At 40.4% G+C, this 18,999-nt stretch overlaps 2 protein-coding genes and 1 pseudogene across 3 annotated transcripts; 2 read left to right on the top strand and 1 right to left on the bottom strand.

The window, feature by feature from the left end:
- The first annotated feature begins 10 nt into the window (after nucleotides 1-10).
- GPN3 (GPN-loop GTPase 3) lies at nucleotides 11-8,617 on the top strand. The gene is made up of 8 exons (XM_039879425.1): nucleotides 11-167; nucleotides 2,073-2,181; nucleotides 4,727-4,894; nucleotides 5,775-5,899; nucleotides 6,485-6,600; nucleotides 6,751-6,847; nucleotides 7,351-7,479; nucleotides 8,016-8,617. Exons 1-8 carry the CDS (start codon nucleotides 120-122, stop codon nucleotides 8,076-8,078), a joined length of 855 nt encoding a protein of 284 aa, XP_039735359.1. The 5' UTR covers nucleotides 11-119; the 3' UTR covers nucleotides 8,079-8,617.
- Nucleotides 8,618-9,320: 703 nt separating this feature from the next.
- LOC120616180 (uncharacterized) lies at nucleotides 9,321-9,439 on the bottom strand (annotated as a pseudogene).
- Nucleotides 9,440-10,006: 567 nt separating this feature from the next.
- On the top strand, nucleotides 10,007-18,392 carry ARPC3 (actin related protein 2/3 complex subunit 3). 2 transcript variants are annotated; one of them, XM_039879430.1, is made up of 7 exons: nucleotides 10,007-10,160; nucleotides 12,207-12,306; nucleotides 14,573-14,649; nucleotides 16,151-16,219; nucleotides 17,032-17,158; nucleotides 17,510-17,604; nucleotides 18,083-18,392. In XM_039879430.1, the coding sequence occupies exons 1-7, from the start codon at nucleotides 10,155-10,157 to the stop codon at nucleotides 18,143-18,145; spliced, it is 537 nt and encodes a 178-aa protein (XP_039735364.1). In that variant the 5' UTR covers nucleotides 10,007-10,154; the 3' UTR covers nucleotides 18,146-18,392. The 2 variants fall into 2 exon arrangements, with proteins under 2 accessions (XP_039735364.1, XP_039735363.1); XM_039879429.1 differs by lacking the exon at nucleotides 10,007-10,160 and having other exon boundaries at nucleotides 12,195-12,306.
- The last annotated feature ends 607 nt before the right edge of the window (nucleotides 18,393-18,999 follow it).

Genomic DNA, 18,999 nt, shown 5'->3' with positions numbered 1-18,999 from the left:
GGTTCGCACGCCGCGTTCCCGGAACTCAGCGGGCGTCGCGCGAAGGCTGAAGGGAGCGTGGCAGTCGCCTCTCGGTAGTTACTGTGCGGCGGGTGGCACTGGGGGCGCGGAGAGCCGACATGCCTCGGTACGCGCAGTTGGTCATGGGCCCCGCAGGCAGCGGGAAGGTGAGCACTTGGCGAGAGAAGTCGGAGTTCGTGGGAAGCAGGGAAGTTTGGGTCCTTGGGAGGTGGGGGCGTGGGATGTGGATCGCTCCTGCCGTCTGTGCTTGTGTCTTTTTTTGTTGTTTTGAAACAGGAATGTTACTAATGTTTATGCTCAAGATACTATGCAGAACGCCTCATATTTCCACAACAACCCTATGAGTCCTATTATTCCAATTTTACAGATAAGGAAAATGAGACTCAGAAAAGTTAAATTCTTTGTCCAAGATCACAGCTAATTAAGTGGCGGCTGGAATTTGAATCCAGTTTTGTCTAACTCCAGAATCTGGCTCTGTCTCGCTACCAGGAGGTTAAAGTGGGTCTCGTTAGTCACTTTCTCGGAGCTTGAAACATGGACTTCTGGTATTTGAGACGATTTTAAGAAGTACATGGGCCTGACATTAATGAACATTGAATCATGTATTGAGAAAGTTGCTCCTTTTTCCATTCTTTCTATTTATATTGAAGTGAAATTTGTCAGTTTGATGCTAATTTGTCTTCAACACTTATTTAAATTCCCCTGTCTTTTCAGAGAGCAGATCTTAGACTCAGAGCTTTTGACAGGCAATTATATTTAGCTGGAATGGAAAGAGTTGTAAACTTGTATTTAATTTTATGGATATGTTCTTGTTATGATTAACGTAACTGGTTTTCTGCTTACAATAGCGATAGTTTTTCTTGTAAACAAATATTAAGCAGAAAATGTTAGGGGTATTCAAGTATGGTAGAAATGGTGAAGATAATGGTCAAATAACACGAGTGTGGGAAACACTCAAGTCTGGAGGTGTTGTGTGGCTTCAGTCTTTAAATTAATGTTCTGAGGCTGCCCTCATCTGGATGCAGGAGTTATAGACATGATTGTGATATGGTCCTTGCTTATCCATTATGTATGTGTAAAATCACTAATCAGAAAGAATGATAGAGTTTATTTCTATATTCTAGATTGCTTCCCAGACTGATTGTGTTAGAAAGTTTCTTTCTCTAAATGTTTGATGCCTGCTATCAGAAATACTTATTTTGTGCCAGGCACTAATCTGAGCCCTGAGGATTGTGTTATTGACAAAACACATACACACGCACACAAAAAATCTCTGTCCTTGTTGAGTTTATATTCAAACATTAAGTCAGTTGGTCAGAAGTAATTACCAAGCATTTACTATGTACCAGGTACTGTGCTAGTCCCTGGGCTTATAAAACTGAATACGACACATTCCTGCTTTAAACTAGAGGGTGGATGAAACAGACAAGTAGCCTAAAGATTTTAACATAGTGTGGTATCAACTACATGAGGAATGAAGAATTCTCTAAACCAGAAGTTGCAAACACATGGCTCATCTCCATGCTGTTTATTGACCCCAATGGTCTCCCATCTTGGAACGCTCTTCCCTAGCTTGCAAGCACATTCCCATCCCTCAGCTCAAATATCCCCTCCTCAGAGACATCATCTCTGATCACTCTACCTACACAGCTCTGTTTGGACTGTGCAAGTCCTTGTGGGGACCCCATGTGTTAGGTACTGCACTATGCAAACAAATACTCTCTTTAAATTTTGCTTGTTGCATGTTGGAGCAGTAGGAGCCTTAGGGATCATGCAGGTCATTCTAGTTAGAAATGAGAAAATCGAGGGGCAGAGTGGAGAAGAAACTTCCCTAAAGTTACCCGTGAGTCACAACCAGGTCCAGATCTGCAGCCCAGTCAGGTGTCTTGACTCCCAGCCTAGTGCCTTTTCTGTTTTCATTCAGCTTCCTGGTCGATGAAGGCATAGTTTTGTCCTTAGTAGACAGTGCCGAAGGGGTGTAGAGTCCATCTGGGGTGGAGACAGTAGCACTACATTGCTGTTCTGACCCCTTGGGTCTTGTGACATTACAGAGCACCTACTGTGCCACCATGGTCCAGCACTGTGAAGCCCTCAATCGGTCTGTCCAGGTTGTGAACCTCGATCCTGCAGCAGAACACTTCAACTACTCTGTAATGGCTGGTGAGTCCTGAGCAGAGCCTTCCCTCTCCTTCAGGAAAAATAAAGGGGTGAGGAGGCAGTGAGTTCTGGGTGCTTGGCACAGAAGCTAAAAAGTTAATTATGACACTCTGGTTCCCTGATTTAATGGTGAACAGCATGAGACTGACTATCATTTGGTGACATCCCCCGATGTTGACGTGTGTGACAGTATCTTTTCTTGTTCTCTGATGTACAAAATAAAAGTGAGTAGATGCCTCCCTACCCACCCTCCTCTTCTGTCCCTTTCATGCTTAGTCCTGCTGTGGTGAATCCAGTTAACTGCTGATCGTACTAGAAGTAGAAAGCCTAAGTAGTTTGTTTTTTAAAATTCTTTTAATTTATTCATTCACATGTTTGTTGAGCACCTACTTTATGCCAGATTCCAGGATTATAGCAGAGAACAAGATGTCTCTGCTTTCGTGGACCTTTTAGTGGGGAAGATGAGCAATAAGAAAAATAATAAACATGTTGCAGAGTGTGGTAAGGACAGCAAATACGCCGATGAGAGGGAATAACTGGAGGAGGTTGCTTTAGGTAGCGTAGTCAGAGACAGTGTCTCTGAGGAAGGGACATTTGGGCCGAGACCTGAAGATGGTAATGTGCTTCTTAGTCTGTTTGGGCTGCTATAATGAAATACCACAGACTGGGTGGCTTATAAATAACAGAAATATATTTCTTACAGTTCTGGAGACTGGAAGTCCAAGATCAGGATGCCAGTAAAGTCAGGTTCCGATGAAGGCCCGCTTCTAGATTACAGACTGCCAACTTCTCCCCATGTCCTTATATGATGGAGAGGGTGAGGGAATCTCTCTGGGGCCTCTTTTATAAGAGCCCTCAGAGTCCCCACCTCATAATATCACCACCTTAGGCATTAAGTTTAAGACTTACGATATTTGTGGCGGGGGGTGGGGGGGACACTGGCATTCAATTTATAGCACTTGTCAACAGCGGAATGCCACTAGAGGGTTTCAGACAGGGGAGAGGATTGGCATATTTTTTATGTTTTTAAAGATAACTGGCTCCTGGATGAAAAATGGACTCTAGAAGGTCAAGAATAGAAACAGACCAGCAGTGTGGCTATCGTAGTTGTCCAGGTGGCTTGGTCTAGGGCAGTCGTGGTGGAGATGTAAAAAAGCAGACAGATTTGGTATATATTTTGCTAGTTGAGTCAGCAATATTCTATGAGAGATGGTGTAGGAAGGGCAGAAGCCTGTAGGAAAGGCAGGAATCAAGGCTGACTCTTAGATTTCTGACTTGAGCCGTTGAGTGCATGACAGCATTCACTTAGGAGGACGATAAGTTGGTTTAGGTTTGGGGCAGTTTTCCTTTCACTTGCTAAGTTTTGAGATGTCTGATAAATATCAAGAAGCAATATCAAAAAAAAAAAAAAGGCAATATCAAGGAGCCAGTTGGATATAATAGTCTGGGATTCAGGGGTGAGGTCTGGCTTGGAGATATAAATTTGAGGGTCAGCAGCATAGAGATAAAACATAAGGCTGTGGGACTGGGTGAGATCAGGTTGGGAGGTAGTATGGTTAGAGAGAAGGACCCAAGACTAAGCCGAGAAGTTGTCTGATCTTCAGAGGCTGGATAGAGGAAGTGGAGTCAGTAAGGTAGCAGAAAAGCCAGGAAAATGTTGCATCACAAAAGCCAGGAGGAGTGACTATTTCAAGAAAGAGCTGGTGGTTGGGGATGTCAGATGCAGCTGGGAAGTTGTGGAAGATGAGGACAGAGGCGTGGCTGTTAGATTCTGGGACATGGAGGTTTTGGTGACTTCGGTGGTTTCAGTGTAGTGGTGGGATGAAAGCCAGATCGTAGTGGTTTGAAGAGTGACCTGGAGGTGATACGGCGTAGGCTCTGAGAAGAGAAGACTTACTGATGAAGTTTTGCTGTGGAAGAAGCAGAGAAGTGGGATGGTAACGAGTGGGATGGTAACAAGTGAGACACAGGGAGGTTAAATAGCTTCCCTGGGGTCATTGTGTTAAGAAACAGTAATTGGTTTTCTTGGTTTGGTTTGGTTTTACCTGTTTTAGAATAGGTAGCGTATAATCACATGGTTCAAAATGCAAAAGGTATAGAAGAGTAAACATCTCCCTCCCAGCTCTGTGTCCCAGCTGTTAGCTCCTCTCCCTGGAGGTGGCCACTGTTGCCAGTTTCTGGGGTGTTTTTCCATAGAGTCTATGCATATAAAATCAAATATGTACATATCCTGAGTCTGTCTTGTTTTTTAAACACAGATGACGGCATTCTCCCACAGAGTACTGCATCTTATACTTTTCACTTAACAGTATACCTGTGAGATTATATCATAATCAAATGCTTTAAGAACTTCTCATTTTTATAGCTCCATTGTTCAACTGTATAATAATTTAATTGATTCTCAGACACTGCTACAGTGAATAACCATGTACAGAAATAATTTCATATGTGTGAGTTTTTATATAATTGTTAATTAGCACTAGTTTGGATAGGATGACTGTTTTCAAATGGACACTTTTGTATTCTGGGCCCTGTCTGTCCTTTTCAGACATCCGGGAACTGATTGAGGTGGATGACGTGATGGAAGACCATTCTCTGCGGTTTGGTCCCAATGGAGGATTGGTATTCTGCATGGAGTACTTTGCCAATAATTTTGATTGGCTAGAAAACTGTCTTGGTCACGTAGAGGATGACTACATCCTTTTTGACTGTCCAGGTAAGTCCACAATTTGAATGTGTCGTTTTCCTTGAAGTTCTGTCCTCAGTGGGAGAAAATGGAGGAGTATTAGTAGCTCTGAACCGTACATGCTGCAGTAAGGTACAAAGCTCTCACTCATTGGCTCTAATTCATTCATTGTGTTTACTGCATGCTTAACTTTGTACACAGGGAATGCCGGAGAGGGCCAGGCCCCCGTGGTCTCTGCCAAGTGGGAGTGCTAGACAGCATAAACAGAAATCACTCAAGTGATTATTTAGTATTCATGGGGACAGGTGCCCCACCCCACAGGAGTGGCACAGACCATCACATAGCAGGGAGGTTAGGGGAGGCTTCTGATCCAGGGGCCTGTGAGCTGGGCCATAGGGTGAAAGTGAGGGAGACCGTGGTCCAGGCAGAGGGCACAGCAGGCTGCAGGCCTTGAGTCAGGAAGGAGAGAGGTGGGTTTGAGGCACCAAACGGCTGGTGTGGCTGGAACACAGTAAGCAAAGGGAAATGTGATCAAGTGAGGCTGCTGGGGACAGAGCATCACACATGACTTCTTAAGCCAGACTATAAATTTGAGACTTGAGCTTAACCTAGCTTTGATCATTGTGGCTTTCCCTTTTTTTTTCCTTGCTTTTAATTGAGCATACATGCACCCACAGAAAAATGAAAACGACATAAGAATAGTGCTTGAACAATATTCCCAAACTGCAAAGAACTTCATGGTTCTGTGATTGCTTTGAGAAGCCGTAAGACCCCTTAGAAACTGAATATATTACTACCAGTGGATGATTTCCTTTTTTTTCAACTGTCTTACGAAAAACATTTTTTTCTGTAATTTGATGATTTAACATATTTGCTGATCGTGACAGTCTGGTAATGTTCTTCGCCGTAGGTCAAATCGAGTTGTACACACACTTGCCCGTGATGAAGCAGCTGGTCCAGCAGCTAGAACAGTGGGAGTTCCGAGTCTGCGGAGTTTTTCTGGTTGATTCTCAGTTCATGGTGGAGTCGTTCAAGGTTCGAGATAAATCTGTTGTCCATTTTTCAGTCATGAGTACAAGTTGATGACAGTCTCCTTTAATCATTGTGTGATTTTGGACCTTTCATAAACTATACTCCAGAGTTACTTAGTATCCCTTATCATTGAATTATTATAATGGATTTTTAATTTCATTGATAAATTATGGTATTAGATAGATTTAGGGGAACTAGTGCTTACCAAGAAAAATGAGGCAGATGCATAGTATGTAAGTCTGTTTTTAATTTGTGGAGGACCTTTTGTATAGTTTATGAACTATCTAAAACTTTTATTATTCATTAATAGCTCTTAAAGAATTTCGATGAGAAAAAAGGTTAATGATATCATCTAAATGGAGATTCGTGATAGTGTAGGTGAAATCTCCACCTTCCTTCCTATCCTCACCTTTGGAAATCAGGGCTCAACCCTCTGATTAGTGGACTGTCCTATAGTCGGGATTAGTGTTTCTTCGACTTAGGCCAGTTTTGTTCCAGTGAGGAGTAGAAGCCTCTATTTTATGCAGAGACCAGGGAACTTGATTGACCCCAATTGATTCATATTCCATTTCCTATTTCCTCCTTTAGTTTATTTCTGGCATCTTGGCAGCCTTGAGTGCTATGATCTCTCTAGAAATTCCACAAGTTAACATCATGACGAAAATGGATCTGCTGAGTAAGAAAGCTAAAAAGGAAATTGAGAAGTGAGTTCACTTCTCCCATTATCATCAGATCTCAATTGCAGAGATGAACCTTCTAAGCTTTATTTACATGTGAGGTTCTGTCAGTTTGTAAATCTAGTTTCCTGATTTATTCTTCCTTTTATTCATTGGTCTTCTTTCTCACTTTTAAAGGTTTCTAGATCCAGACATGTATTCTTTATTAAATGATTCTACAAGTGACCTAAGAAGCAAAAAATTCAAAAAGTTGACTAAAGCCGTATGTGGATTGGTAAGCTTTTTAAGTTTTTTTTTTAATGACCAGTCAAGTATTTACGGAGGTCCAGTCAGTGGCCACCATTATGGAAAACACAGTCTAACCCTGTTTCCTTGCAAAGAGAGGAGGAGGATGTTGGAAGCCTGTGCACTTGGTGGGTCAGCAGTTTAATTTAGAAGCAGTTATTGGCAGTAGCCAGTAAATTAACTGACATGTCTATTATTCTAAGCCATTTTGGGAGTTCGGAACTATCTGTGCCCTTTTGAAATTTTCAGTGGTTGTTGATTTCAGATAAATGCCCATGAAACAGTGTCTAGGTAAGTAATAAGTTGAGTGTTCTACTAGGTCAGAAGTCAGAAAAATGAATATTGATTTGCTGTTATTCTGTCTGTCCCAACCTCCCCCCACACACAAATGGCTTAATCAGAAGTATAAATAATTTTAAACTCAAATATAATTCGAAAAGAAAGTATTGGCACAATTTCAGAATGACGCTTTCTAAAATCCCTAACTTGCAGATTGATGACTACAGCATGGTTCGGTTTTTGCCTTACGATCAGTCAGATGAAGAAAGCATGAACATTGTCCTACAGCATATTGATTTTGCCATTCAGTATGGAGAAGACTTGGAATTTAAAGAACCAAAGGTAATTTCTGGTTTAGGGTATTCACTGGCTTTTGGTAAAAATATTTGTTGGCACTCACTGGCCTCCGGCATTATCCCATGATCTCTGAAATTGACACCTGTGCTCAACAAGCAACATCAATTTTACTGTACCTTTTGTCGAGGCAATGTTATTGAGTTATGTTTCTTTGCACTCAGAGCTTGGGGTATATGCAAAGAGAAGGTGAAATCCAGTTGAACTTGGGCTGCCCTCACATATGTTAGTGCAAAGACTAATCATAGTTGTCAGTAGGGCACTGTCACAGCAGATTAGTTGAGAATCGGCATGACTGTAAACTTATGTAAGAAATGCTTCTAATGAGATATGAACACTTTATCATATATCTGGAGATATTCTATCAGTCATGCCTTTTGTTACTGTTTTCTATGTGCAGTACCTGGAGCTGGTGCTGGGCATTTGCTCCTTATAGAGCATTACCTGGAAAATATGTAAACACATACTAAGTCTAACTGAGGGGAAATGAATATATTTTCTCTTTTTTGTTTTCTTTGCATCAGGAACATGAAGATGAGTCTTCTTCTATGTTTGATGAATATTTTCAAGAACACCAGAATGAATGAATAAAGAGTTTACTAAAAATAACTATATATATGTGAAGAGCTTGTGGCTGAACCAGCAGAACATTCTTCTCAAAGGATGCAATACTAGAAAGCTACTTATTTTAATAAAAAAAGTAACGTTTGGCTTTTATGAGCAGCACACCGGAATCAAGTTCTTAGTTATTCTGAAACTGCTGCTGTTGAAATTAGAATCTTTTAGTATTATTTTTACAGCATCAACTTAGATCTTAAAAGTTGAAATTGAAATAAATGCACATAGATTTGAATATAATATAAATTAGCACTTTTGGTACAGTTTAGACCAGTCTGCCTTTATTTTTTCTGTTTGATATTTGTTATTTTTGAAAACTTTTTGGAGGGGCAGGAATTATTATAATTAAATAAATATATGTGTGTCCAAAGGAAAAAGTCTGGAAGGATATAGGTAAGACCATGTTTATCTGTATCTTTCAGTTTTTCTACATTGAATGTATAATTAAAAAATGAAAAGTAACTGTTTTAAGATATATATGTATATAAATAAAAGAAAAAGCACTAACCTTTCATCACACTCTTGTTCTCCAGTCAAAATTTGAAATAGGCAGGTTAAATTTTTGAATGAGTAAATTTTCCCAAGTAGGAGAGTCTGACATGGTTCTTTGGACAAATTTACTAGTGGGTGCCAGGCACTGGGGATAAAATGAGAGCACGCAGGGCAGACAAAACTGTACTCATGGAATTGACATGCTGGGTCCTTGAGACTAACCATAAACAGGGAAACCTCTGATTAGGAATGGGAAGAAAAGAAAACAGTAATGAAATGGAGAGTGACTAGTCAGCTACTTTGGACTAATTGTCAAAGAAGGCTCCTCCTAAAAGGTGCTATTTGTCCAGAGACCTAAATGAGAAATCAGTTGTGGGAACATGGGGCAAGGTATTCCAGTCTGAGAGACTGGCAGAAGAGATGGCCTGAAGCAGCAGTGAACTTGGCTTTAACATGAGGTGCTTTCTAGTAATAGGTTAAAAATTCCTGAGCATGCAATTCATTTCTTCTCAGGAAACTAAGGTAAGTACTGTTATCTCCATTTTCAGATGAGGAACTGACCCACAGAGAGGTTAATTATCTTGCCCTAAATTACACAGCCAATAATTGTTGGAGCTGAGATTCAAACCGAGTTCATTTTCTCAACCATTACACAAATTACAGTACAGAGTAATGTACAAAAGCTTTCTCATTGTGCTCTCCTTTACCCATTTTTTCTTTAAACACAGCACCTGGTATTCCTAGGTGGTCTCCCATCCAAGTACTAACCAGGCCTGACCCTGCTTAGCTTCCGAAATCAGACAGGATTGGGCATGTTCAGGGTAGCATGGCAGTAGATTCCTTTACCCATTTTAAAAACCAGTGATTTGGTCACACCCCTGAAAACCCAGTTCCCAAACATCAAAATGAAAAAGGCTGCAAGGAACTAACATGTGAAACATTGCTGTAAACTGTAAAGGCAGTTGAGGACAATGACGTTTTTGAAACCAAAAAAAAGCGGATTGGGTTCATTCAAGCATTTATTGATGCTTACTATGTACTGTTTTACACATGGGAGAAACTGCGTGAACAAAAAATCCCTGCCTTTTGACATTCACCTGGATGGGGAAATAAACACCAAAAGTAAACTAAATAATAAAAGAATCTCAAGAACTAAGGTAAGAAGGGAAAGAAAGAGAGGCAAGGGAGTGCGGTGGGATTGAGGTTAAAATAGTGTGACCTAGGGCATGCTTCACTGAAAAGGTGATCTCAGGGAAAAACAGAAGCGTGCTCATTGGATTTGTGGACATGCAACCCCAGCACCTATTGCTAGTTCCACGCCTCGCGCATGCGCGACACTCAGCCGCTGTCTGGTGCTCGCGCGCCCCCTGGCGCCCCTTCGGATCCGCGCAGCCGCAGCAGCCAACCGCAGGGCAGCAGGGCCGGAAGCGCACCTTCTCCCTCGCCCTCCCCTTCCGGTTCGCTTCCGCCTACCCCGCCCGGGCTGCCAGACCGGAAGCGCCGCGCTCTAACCCGATCCTCCTCGTCTGGATTGAAACTCCGGGGCCGCCAGGATGCCGGTAAGGGGCCCGAGTCTGGGGTATGGGGAGACAGTGAGAATCGGGGAGAGCAGCAAGAAATCGTGCGTGCGCTGAGAGAAGCGGGCCAAAATGGGCAGAGAGGAAGCGGGGGCCAGAGAAAGAAGGAAGAAGGGGGCCGGTTCCCGTAAGATTGGGGTGGCCTGGGCAGGTCGGCTAAGGGGGTGGGGGCGACAGAATGTGCCAGAGTGGGCGTGCAGAGGAGGCTGCCTCTGCCCTGCCGGCCCCCGTAATCTCTATTCCCGACCCCGTCTTTTTCCTTTCTGCACCCACCCTCCGACTCCGACAGGGTCCCTAAAGCCTCAATAGAGCCTCGAAAACAAGGGCTGCGCTTTTTATTTTTATTTTTCAAGTCCAGGGTCCGGCTTCTCCTTTTTTCCTGAAGGCCTACTTCCTCCTCCGCCCCAGGGGGTGGGTCCCTAGCGCTGCTTGTCATCTGTCAGATCCCACTTCCTCTCCTGTTGCCCGGTGGTGGCCGCCACCAGAGCAGACTCAGGATCCGCTCCTGGTTTCCAAATTTTTCTATTTTCTTGTGCATCAGAGTAGGAGAAGAATTGAAGGTGGTGTGGTTTGTCCTAATTTCAAACAGCCCGTCTCTGGGGTAGATTTATCGCCATCATGATCTTCATTCTGCAGATTAGGAAAAAGGTTTTTAAAGAGTTTACATTCTAATGGGGAGAAACAGTAAACATGTAAATGTAAGTAAAATAAAGAAGATCGTTTTCGATAGTGACAAATGCCAGGAAGGAAATAGATGCGTAACAAGACATCTGTTGGAGGGGAGGGTGGAGGCTGCTTTAGATGCCCCGTATCTGTGATAAAAAGGAGCAAGCCGTGGTTACAGATTCATATTTTATGAATCCCATAGCTACCATGTGACTCCGGATGTGTGCCAGACAGCTGAGCTACACACTATAAATTATCCTGTTTAATCCTCATAGTGACCCTAAAAAGTAGATAAGTTACTGTTTTCTCATTTTGCAGAGGAGGAAACTGAGGCTCAGAGTTTAATAACTTGCCCAAGGTGGCGCACTAGTGCAAAGGCCTAGCTTGGTAAAGCCAGATTTTAAGATACGACTCTAAAGCCCTGTGCTTTTTCTATTTGTACATAGAACACCCTGGACTTCCTCTGTGATTACTTATTTAATATCTGTCTCCTCTGTTAGCCTGAAAGTTCTTCAAGCACGGAGACCATACTGGTCTTGCATACCATTATATCACCATGCTTTGTACTTAGAAGGTGCTTAGTAATCATTTGGTGAATGAATGAATATATGAATGGAGCTCGTGTATTCTTACAGACATCTTGTAAAAGGCAGAACTAGGAATGATGTACAAATTGCTCTCCTAAATGTGACTTTTTTCCCCTCATTTTTAATTCACAGCTGCCCCTGAAGGCAGTATCCATCTCTTCATTTTACAAATTGGGAAACAGGCTAAGAGAAGAAAAGTGAATCTTAGATGAAGGCGTGAAATGGCAGAGCTGATAAACCAGTGCTTGGGCTCCGGCTTAACCACAGCGAGGGGCTGGGGGCCACCGATTTAATGTTTGCGTATTTCTGTAGTGTAAATACTCCCACCAGTTACCGGTGTGATGTCGCTGAACATGGAAGAGATGCATAGTAGCACCCCATTATATAGTATTTCCATAAAGACACAAAAGACGTAAATAACCTTAAGATCATGGACAACAGTAAAATTTTTTTTACATAGGAATTAATGCATTTTGAGTATGTATTACCTTTTTTTTAGTATAACATTGCAGATTTATATAATTTTTAATAACGACTGTGTTCAACAATCATCTTGGCTCAAAATTTCTCAAAATTCCTAAGAATTTTAACAGTTGGTTTTCATGAGCCAGTAAGAGCCAGCTCCAGCACATCACCACCATCATCCCTTCTGCCACCACCTCTAGTTAGTCTAGTGTGGGTTACTCTTTTTTGCCTTTGGAGAAACGTACTTGTCTGCCCCGCTGACGTGTGCCCTCTCTCTGCTTCTGTGTTCTTCCCTGGCATGCCACTGCAGGCTTACCACTCTTCTCTCATGGACCCCGACACCAAACTCATTGGAAACATGGCACTGTTACCTATCCGAAGTCAGTTCAAAGGACCCGCCCCTAGAGAGAGTAAGTAGAAACCCCTTTCCAATATTTTCAGATTTCTTTATGAAGCATCTAGGAACCCTATGACATCAAATGGAGGACATTCTTAGCTCAGTCCTCCGTCTCAGATTGCTCTTGTATTTTGTTTCCTTAGTGGATATTGCTTTCTAGACCTTTCAAGATCCTGGCTGTACGTTGCATCTAATAAGAAACTGTATTATTGCTGCTAGTTTCTCCAGGATATTTTATTGAGGGGAAAGAGAAAATATGCTTAATTCTCAACACCGTTTCTGTCATCGTCATCAGTTCTTACAGATTAATCTAATGCTGCTACTTCTGTAGAATGCCATGTCCCCATCCCTTCTCTGTCGTCAAGAAGGAAAAACACAAAACATATTTTAGCCTCTTCCCCATCTACATCTACTTCCTTTATCCCTTTTTCAGGATCTTCATTTTTAGCAATACCTCAGTCTTAAATTTTAAGATTTAACATTATATAACATTATATAACATTACTTACTTCTTGTCTTGCTTTTCTGAATTTTATATCTTGGCTTTCTTTCTTGCTACGTACTTTTTTCTCTTTTTTTACTGTTCAGAAAGCGCCGTTCTTTTCAGACACTGAGACTCTTCTGACACATTCTGAGGTATTCTGCCGTGTAAGATGTGGTTTTCCTACACCGAGGGAATTCCATTCATGGTTTCCAAGACCAAAGTTTTAATTACCAATTTTGTACCGATGCCATCTCCATCCCACTGCCAGACTATTTTGGCTTGACCTCTTTTTAATTTTGTTTTCAACACCAGTTGAAAGCTCAGTAAACTTAATAAATTCGGTGAGTCACCGTAGTCTTTACTTGATTCTGAAATGAAGAAAAAGGAACAGATGGGAAAAAAAACACATCAAAAAGAAGAAAAATAATGTAAAATAATTACAGTGCAAAGGAAAAGTAAGAATCAGTGTTGGCCCAGATTCCTTAAGAAGAACACTTTTGGAGAGTTACGAAATACCGTGTAGAGTATCAGAAGATGCGGTGACCAACGCTGGAGTAAATCTGATTACCCCTTGGCAACCCTCTGAGGGAGAATGGGACCTCAGGAAACCAGATCTTCATGGTTTCTGCGGACAAGGAATGAATGACCTGTTACTCTTCTCCAGGGGACTGGATTAGAACTGAGTTGGGATTCTGGAGGAATGTAAGCCTGTGTTTGAGCTAAATAACTGTTAGCATTCATCCAGTTATTTACACCCAACAGATATCTTTTGAACACATTATATGTGCCAAACACTCTTCTAGGTTCTGAATCCTGTAACCTCCTTACCACATACGTGCACCTGTGGTGACATTTAAAAGAATGAGCTGGTTTTTGTAAACACTGTTGAATCCTTTGAGGAAGTTTCCTTTTTGCACATAAGGAAATAGATTGCAAGGAACACAAGTCTAGAGTTCAAATTCTGTTGAAATTCCTTAGCAGAGGAATGAGCAGGGATAAAGACACCTGCATTACAGAGCATTAAAACTTCAAGATTCCTTTTCATTTCTGCCATGGGAGAGGAATAGCAGTCATGGACAAAAATATAAATAACTGTCTCTGTGTAGCTGAAGCCAGCTGCCGGAAACCAAGAGCCTGGCATTGTGACCTTTTTAGAATAAAAAAGGAAAACGAAAAACTGCTGGAGAAATTGTGTAATGAGATCTGTCTTTGTCACAACAGTAGTTCTGGCTTTCCTCAGTTGCTAGCCACCTAGAACAGCTTGTACAAATAGATTTGAAATCACGGATTTTATAAACAGAGAGATGTGTATGTGAACCCCAGTGGGTTCCTAAATGACAATTGACAGGTTTTTTTTCCCCCTGAAACTATAGAATGTAAATTTAAATAAAATTATATTGAATATTTTAAAAATCATTTTGTTAAAGTTAGTTTATGCTTCAGTCTGTTTTTATAAATGCATTGAAGTGTCTGGAACGATGTTCACCAAGTATTAATAGTAGTTATTTCTCACAGTGACAATTAAAAAATTTGGGGGGAGGTATTGATTGATTAATTTCTCTAATGAGCATAGCATGTATTCTTTTTATGAAAACAATAAAGCTAAAAGAATAAACCATGTACATATTTTTCTAGAAATTGTTTCTAACAACTTTATATTTCAGTAGCCTCATTTTATTCAACTCCAAAAGTCTTGACTGTTCAGCTTGGATATTTTTTTTTCTTGATAGCTTTTTTAGATGTTATATTTTGCATTAAGCTAATGTTCTCGGCCCTCTTCTTGTGTCCTGCTTAGCAAAAGATACAGATATTGTGGATGAAGCCATCTATTACTTCAAGGCCAATGTCTTCTTCAAAAACTATGAAATTAAGGTAAAGTACAGAGCTTTTAATATTTAATTTAGTTTTCTGATGGGGATAATATCTAACTGGCAGTCAAATTGAAGAGTAAATGAAATGAGATTGTGTGATTTTTAAAAATCTCGAAGACTGCCTGATGTTAGACTCTATATCAATAATAGTTTCTCATTTTTCCTCCAAAGTCTATGCCAGGGGGTAGCAAACCACAGCCAGAGGGCCAAATCTGGCCCACTGCTTCTTTTTGTAAATAAAGTTTTATGGAACAGGGCCAAATCTGGCCCACCGCTTCTTTTTGTAAACAAAGTTTTATTGGAACACAGCCACACACATTTGTTTATATATGGTCCTTGGCTGCTTTCACACCACAACAGCTGAGTTAGGTAGGTGGTGATGAAGACTTTACAGCCTGCAAAGCCTGAACTCTTTGCTCTCTGGGTTTTTTTTTTTTCCCTTTATTCAGCATTAATTAAGCACCTACTGTGTGCCTGTCCAAAACTAAAAATCCTGTGTGCTACATTATTTTTTATATACATCTTTGTCCTGGACCTGAGATGGATAAATACAGACACTTCAGTGATCCTAACCCTTTCCTCAACCACCCTTTCTTCCCTTCTGCTCTTAGTTCTCTGAGGAATGAAGTGAAGGGGAAAGTAGAAGTGGGGTGACAGAGAAAGAGAGGGGGAAATGGGAATAGTTTTCTGCGCTCCTGCTGTGAGCAAGTTACAAGAAACATCAACACATTTTCTGGATAATGTTCTGGAATATGGAACTTCAACTCTTTGCCAAACTTTGACCTTCTGGAATCAACAGCGTGTGAAATCTTTATTGTAGACTCTTGGTCTACAAATTGTAGTCTAAACATTCTGTGATATTAGCAGTATGTTTTCTGTAAGTGTTGTGTTTGTAATAGATGTTAGTAAATATAATTCTGTCACATTCTCTCTTGAATATCATATGATCTTAGAAACAGGAAAATGTGTACTTTGTTTTTTAAACTATAAGCCTGTGTAAAATTTGACCTGAAGTACATCCCATATTTGATCAACATCCATTCGCCTTCTCCACATTTTCCTTTCGGTTAGGTCAAGAGTTGGGCTTATGGAGTTCTTCCAGAACAAGTCACATGTGAAATGATTGCTTCCTCTTTTAGAGTCATGAATGTTTCTGTTCTCGGCACAGATCCTGAAATGAAAGGGTTTTTAAAATTAGCCAGCCATATGGTGCGCTTCAGGTTTTCCTGGCAGCTCTGTGAACTCTCCTTCCTACATGGGGTGCAGGGGCCGTTGGCACAGCTCCTGGGGAACCCAGGGGCAAGGGGCAGCCACACAGCTCAGGGCGGACATGGAAGGGGCTTGCGAAGACTGCATTTAGAGAATGGGAATTTTTGATGTTATAGTAACTGTACTTTCACAGTTTTCAGTTGATAATCAGAAGACAAAGATTGAGTTCATTTATTTCACAGAATTGTTATGTTTGATCAGGACCGTTTTTAAGTTTTGTTTTCCCTCTGTAGAATGAAGCTGATCGGACCTTGATATATATAACTCTCTACATTTCTGAGTGTCTAAAGAAACTCCAAAAGGTAATTAAACTTGGATGATCATCTGTCAGGAAAACAAATTACTAATAGGTATTGGGACTTGATGAGACTTGAAGAAAAAGTAGAAAATATTTTTTCTGACTTAGAGCATGGACTTAAGAAGAAAAATTTGAATGTAGATCTCTAAACTTATAGTGTAGTTAACTAATCAAAAGATAAAGTTTTGCATGTATTTTCCCAAGACGGAAATCTTGAGCGAAAAATTCCTTGTAAGCCCTTGGTTCAGAGGTTCTTGGAGTCCAAGGATAGAATTCAGTGGTCCGTGAACTTGAATGGGAAGAAGATTACATCTTTCTTTTCACTAACTTATAACTGAAATTTAACATTTATTTTCATTAGTGACGTAGACAACCACCCACAGTTGTATTAGTTGTACCTGTGACTTTTTCTCCAATAGAAATCACAGCATTTTCATATGACATTTAGAGTCGAAGATATTTTGCAATTTCATTTATACTCATTACTACTTCAGAATTTAGTTATTAGGGCCACTGCAGGATCTCGTTACTTAGTGCATGAATAAAGCACATATAAGACTATATCATAAATTTGTTTTTTTATTATAATTATTGTACTTCACTATAATTAGTTTCTTTTGTAATTCTATGTATTTTATGTTATTCATTTAAAGCATTATTCTGAGAAGGGGTCCACTGGCTTTACTAGATTGCAAAGTCACCAAAAACACTAACCCCCCAGCCATAGCTACTTAGACTGAAAAATTGCACATTAGATATTATTATCCTTTTCCCCATCAAATACATATGTGTATATGATTTTTTTTTTTTTTTTAGTGTAATTCCAAAAGCCAAGGCGAGAAAGAAATGTATACATTGGGAATTACTAATTTTCCCATTCCTGGAGAGCCTGGTTTTCCACTTAACGCCATTTATGCCAAACCTGCAAACAAACAGGAAGATGGTAAGAATCTCTACTTCCCTGTATAGCGTAAGATTTTCTCCATTTGACTCCCCTCCTCTCCGGCCCCCTGCCTTTTCTTGCCTTGATCAGTATTCAGTCGAGAATCATTAGGTACGTTATCTTACTAGTCACTCTCACAAAAGATTCTTGGCAATAAGTGTGACATGTAAAGAATCTTTTGGGGCAAAAATGAATATAGTTATAAAACTGTTTGGACTGTCATTTCTATTTCTTATCCTGTTTAAATGTATCAAATATATTGCCAAGGTCAGTGTCCAGATCAGCAATCAGCATATTTGCAGTGCATTCTCAAATACAATTTTTTATTGTTCTGTCTGCTCCTTGTTTTAGAAATGATGAGGGCCTATTTACAGCAGCTAAGGCAAGAGACTGGACTGAGACTTTGTGAGAAAGTTTTTGACCCTCAGAATGATAAACCCAGCAAGGTAAGTCCCTCTTCTTTGCCTGTTTAATTGATAAATTTTATCCTATAGCCTCCATGAAACACACTGACATCTTTCATTACAAGAATACTTTTAGTTTCTGCATTGCATTATTACTAAACTTTGAGTATGTGCCTCTACACAGTAGGAGTTCACTGAATCACAGTGAATAATAATTGCATATAATAAAAACTTTTGGTTGGTTGGTCTTATGTTGGGGCATTGTAAGCCTCATAGAACAGGTTTTTTTGCATGAGATATCTCGTATGTATTACATCTATTTTGTCATAATTTTGAGTGACCTGTAAGTCACTCCAAAAAAAAATTATTTTTACGTGTGCTTTCAAGGAGTTAATGATGTTAAGGGCTGCCAGACTAATATTAAGTTTTGTTATTAAGTAAATTTGTGTTATGGCTTTACTTTGAAGCTTCATTATGATCTGACTGCCACTGTTCCTTCCATTTTGTCCCCTCTTGGTAGTGGTGGACTTGCTTTGTGAAGAGACAGTTCATGAACAAGAGTCTCTCAGGACCTGGACAGTAAAGGGAGCCTGGGCAAACACTGTTTCTACAGCCGTGGCAGCGTTTTAAAGCAAGATGTACACAGTTCTTTGCATTTATTTCATAAAGTTTTATACAGAAGAGAGAAGAGAGCATGTCTTTACTTGAAAATCTGTTTATCAGGAATTTGGATTGGGGGGCAGAATGAGTTCTCGAAGGGTGATTTGAAATTTTCTGCAGTACTAAGCTGATGCTTAGTAAGTAATAATAAAGAAATTTCTAAGATTTCATGTCAGGAAAACTTTATTGATATCTTTGACATTCACTTAAAATTTTTTTGTGAGATGATATTCACCCTTTTAAAGTGCACAATTCAGTAGTTTTTGGTGTCTGCACAAAGTTTTGTACTCATCACCATTAACTCCCGAACATGTTCATCACCCCCAAAAAATGCACCTGCGTCTGGCATCGCCCTCCATTCCTTTCCAGCCCCTTCCTCCTCATCCCTGGTGACCACTCATCTGCTTTCTGTCTTTATGGATTTGCCTGCTCTGGGCATTTCACATAAATGGGATCATATACCATGTGGCCCTTTGTGTCTATTTTCTTGCACTTAGCATGATGTTTTCACATTTCATCCATGTTATAACCTTATTCCTTTCCTTTTTTTATTGTGGTAAAATACACATAACATTTAGCACTATTTTTAAGTGTACAGTTCACTGGCATTAATTATATTGTCACAACGTTGTGTAATCATCACCAGTTTATTTCCAAAACTTTTTCACTGTCCCAAATGGAGACTGACCACCAGACCCCTGGTAATTGGAACTCCCCACTCCTAGTAACCTCTGATCTACTTTCAGTCTCTGAAATTGTCTATTCCTAGCACCTCGT

Source organism: Pteropus medius, unplaced genomic scaffold (assembly GCF_902729225.1).
Source record: "Pteropus medius unplaced genomic scaffold, Ma_sr-lr_union100, whole genome shotgun sequence".
Taxonomy (NCBI): domain Eukaryota; kingdom Metazoa; phylum Chordata; class Mammalia; order Chiroptera; family Pteropodidae; genus Pteropus; species Pteropus medius.
The sequence above is the reverse complement of the archived record's forward strand: the minus strand, read 5'-3'. Positions and strand labels throughout refer to the sequence as shown.

What these genes read in the sequence shown, in the direction of transcription:
- ARPC3 (XM_039879429.1), top strand. Translation starts at nt 12,195, where the DNA reads ATGCCACTGCAGGCTTACCACTCTTCTCTCATGGACCCCGACACCAAA. An exon ending in GTCTAAAGAAACTCCAAAAG is followed by an intron (nt 16,220 to 17,031) that starts GTAATTAAACTT and finishes TTTTTTTTTTAG; the next exon opens with TGTAATTCCAAAAGCCAAGG. An exon ending in TGCAAACAAACAGGAAGATG is followed by an intron (nt 17,159 to 17,509) that starts GTAAGAATCTCT and finishes TCCTTGTTTTAG; the next exon opens with AAATGATGAGGGCCTATTTA.
- GPN3 (XM_039879425.1), top strand. Translation starts at nt 120, where the DNA reads ATGCCTCGGTACGCGCAGTTGGTCATGGGCCCCGCAGGCAGCGGGAAG. An exon ending in GCCCCGCAGGCAGCGGGAAG is followed by an intron (nt 168 to 2,072) that starts GTGAGCACTTGG and finishes GTGACATTACAG; the next exon opens with AGCACCTACTGTGCCACCAT. An exon ending in TGGAATTTAAAGAACCAAAG is followed by an intron (nt 7,480 to 8,015) that starts GTAATTTCTGGT and finishes TCTTTGCATCAG; the next exon opens with GAACATGAAGATGAGTCTTC.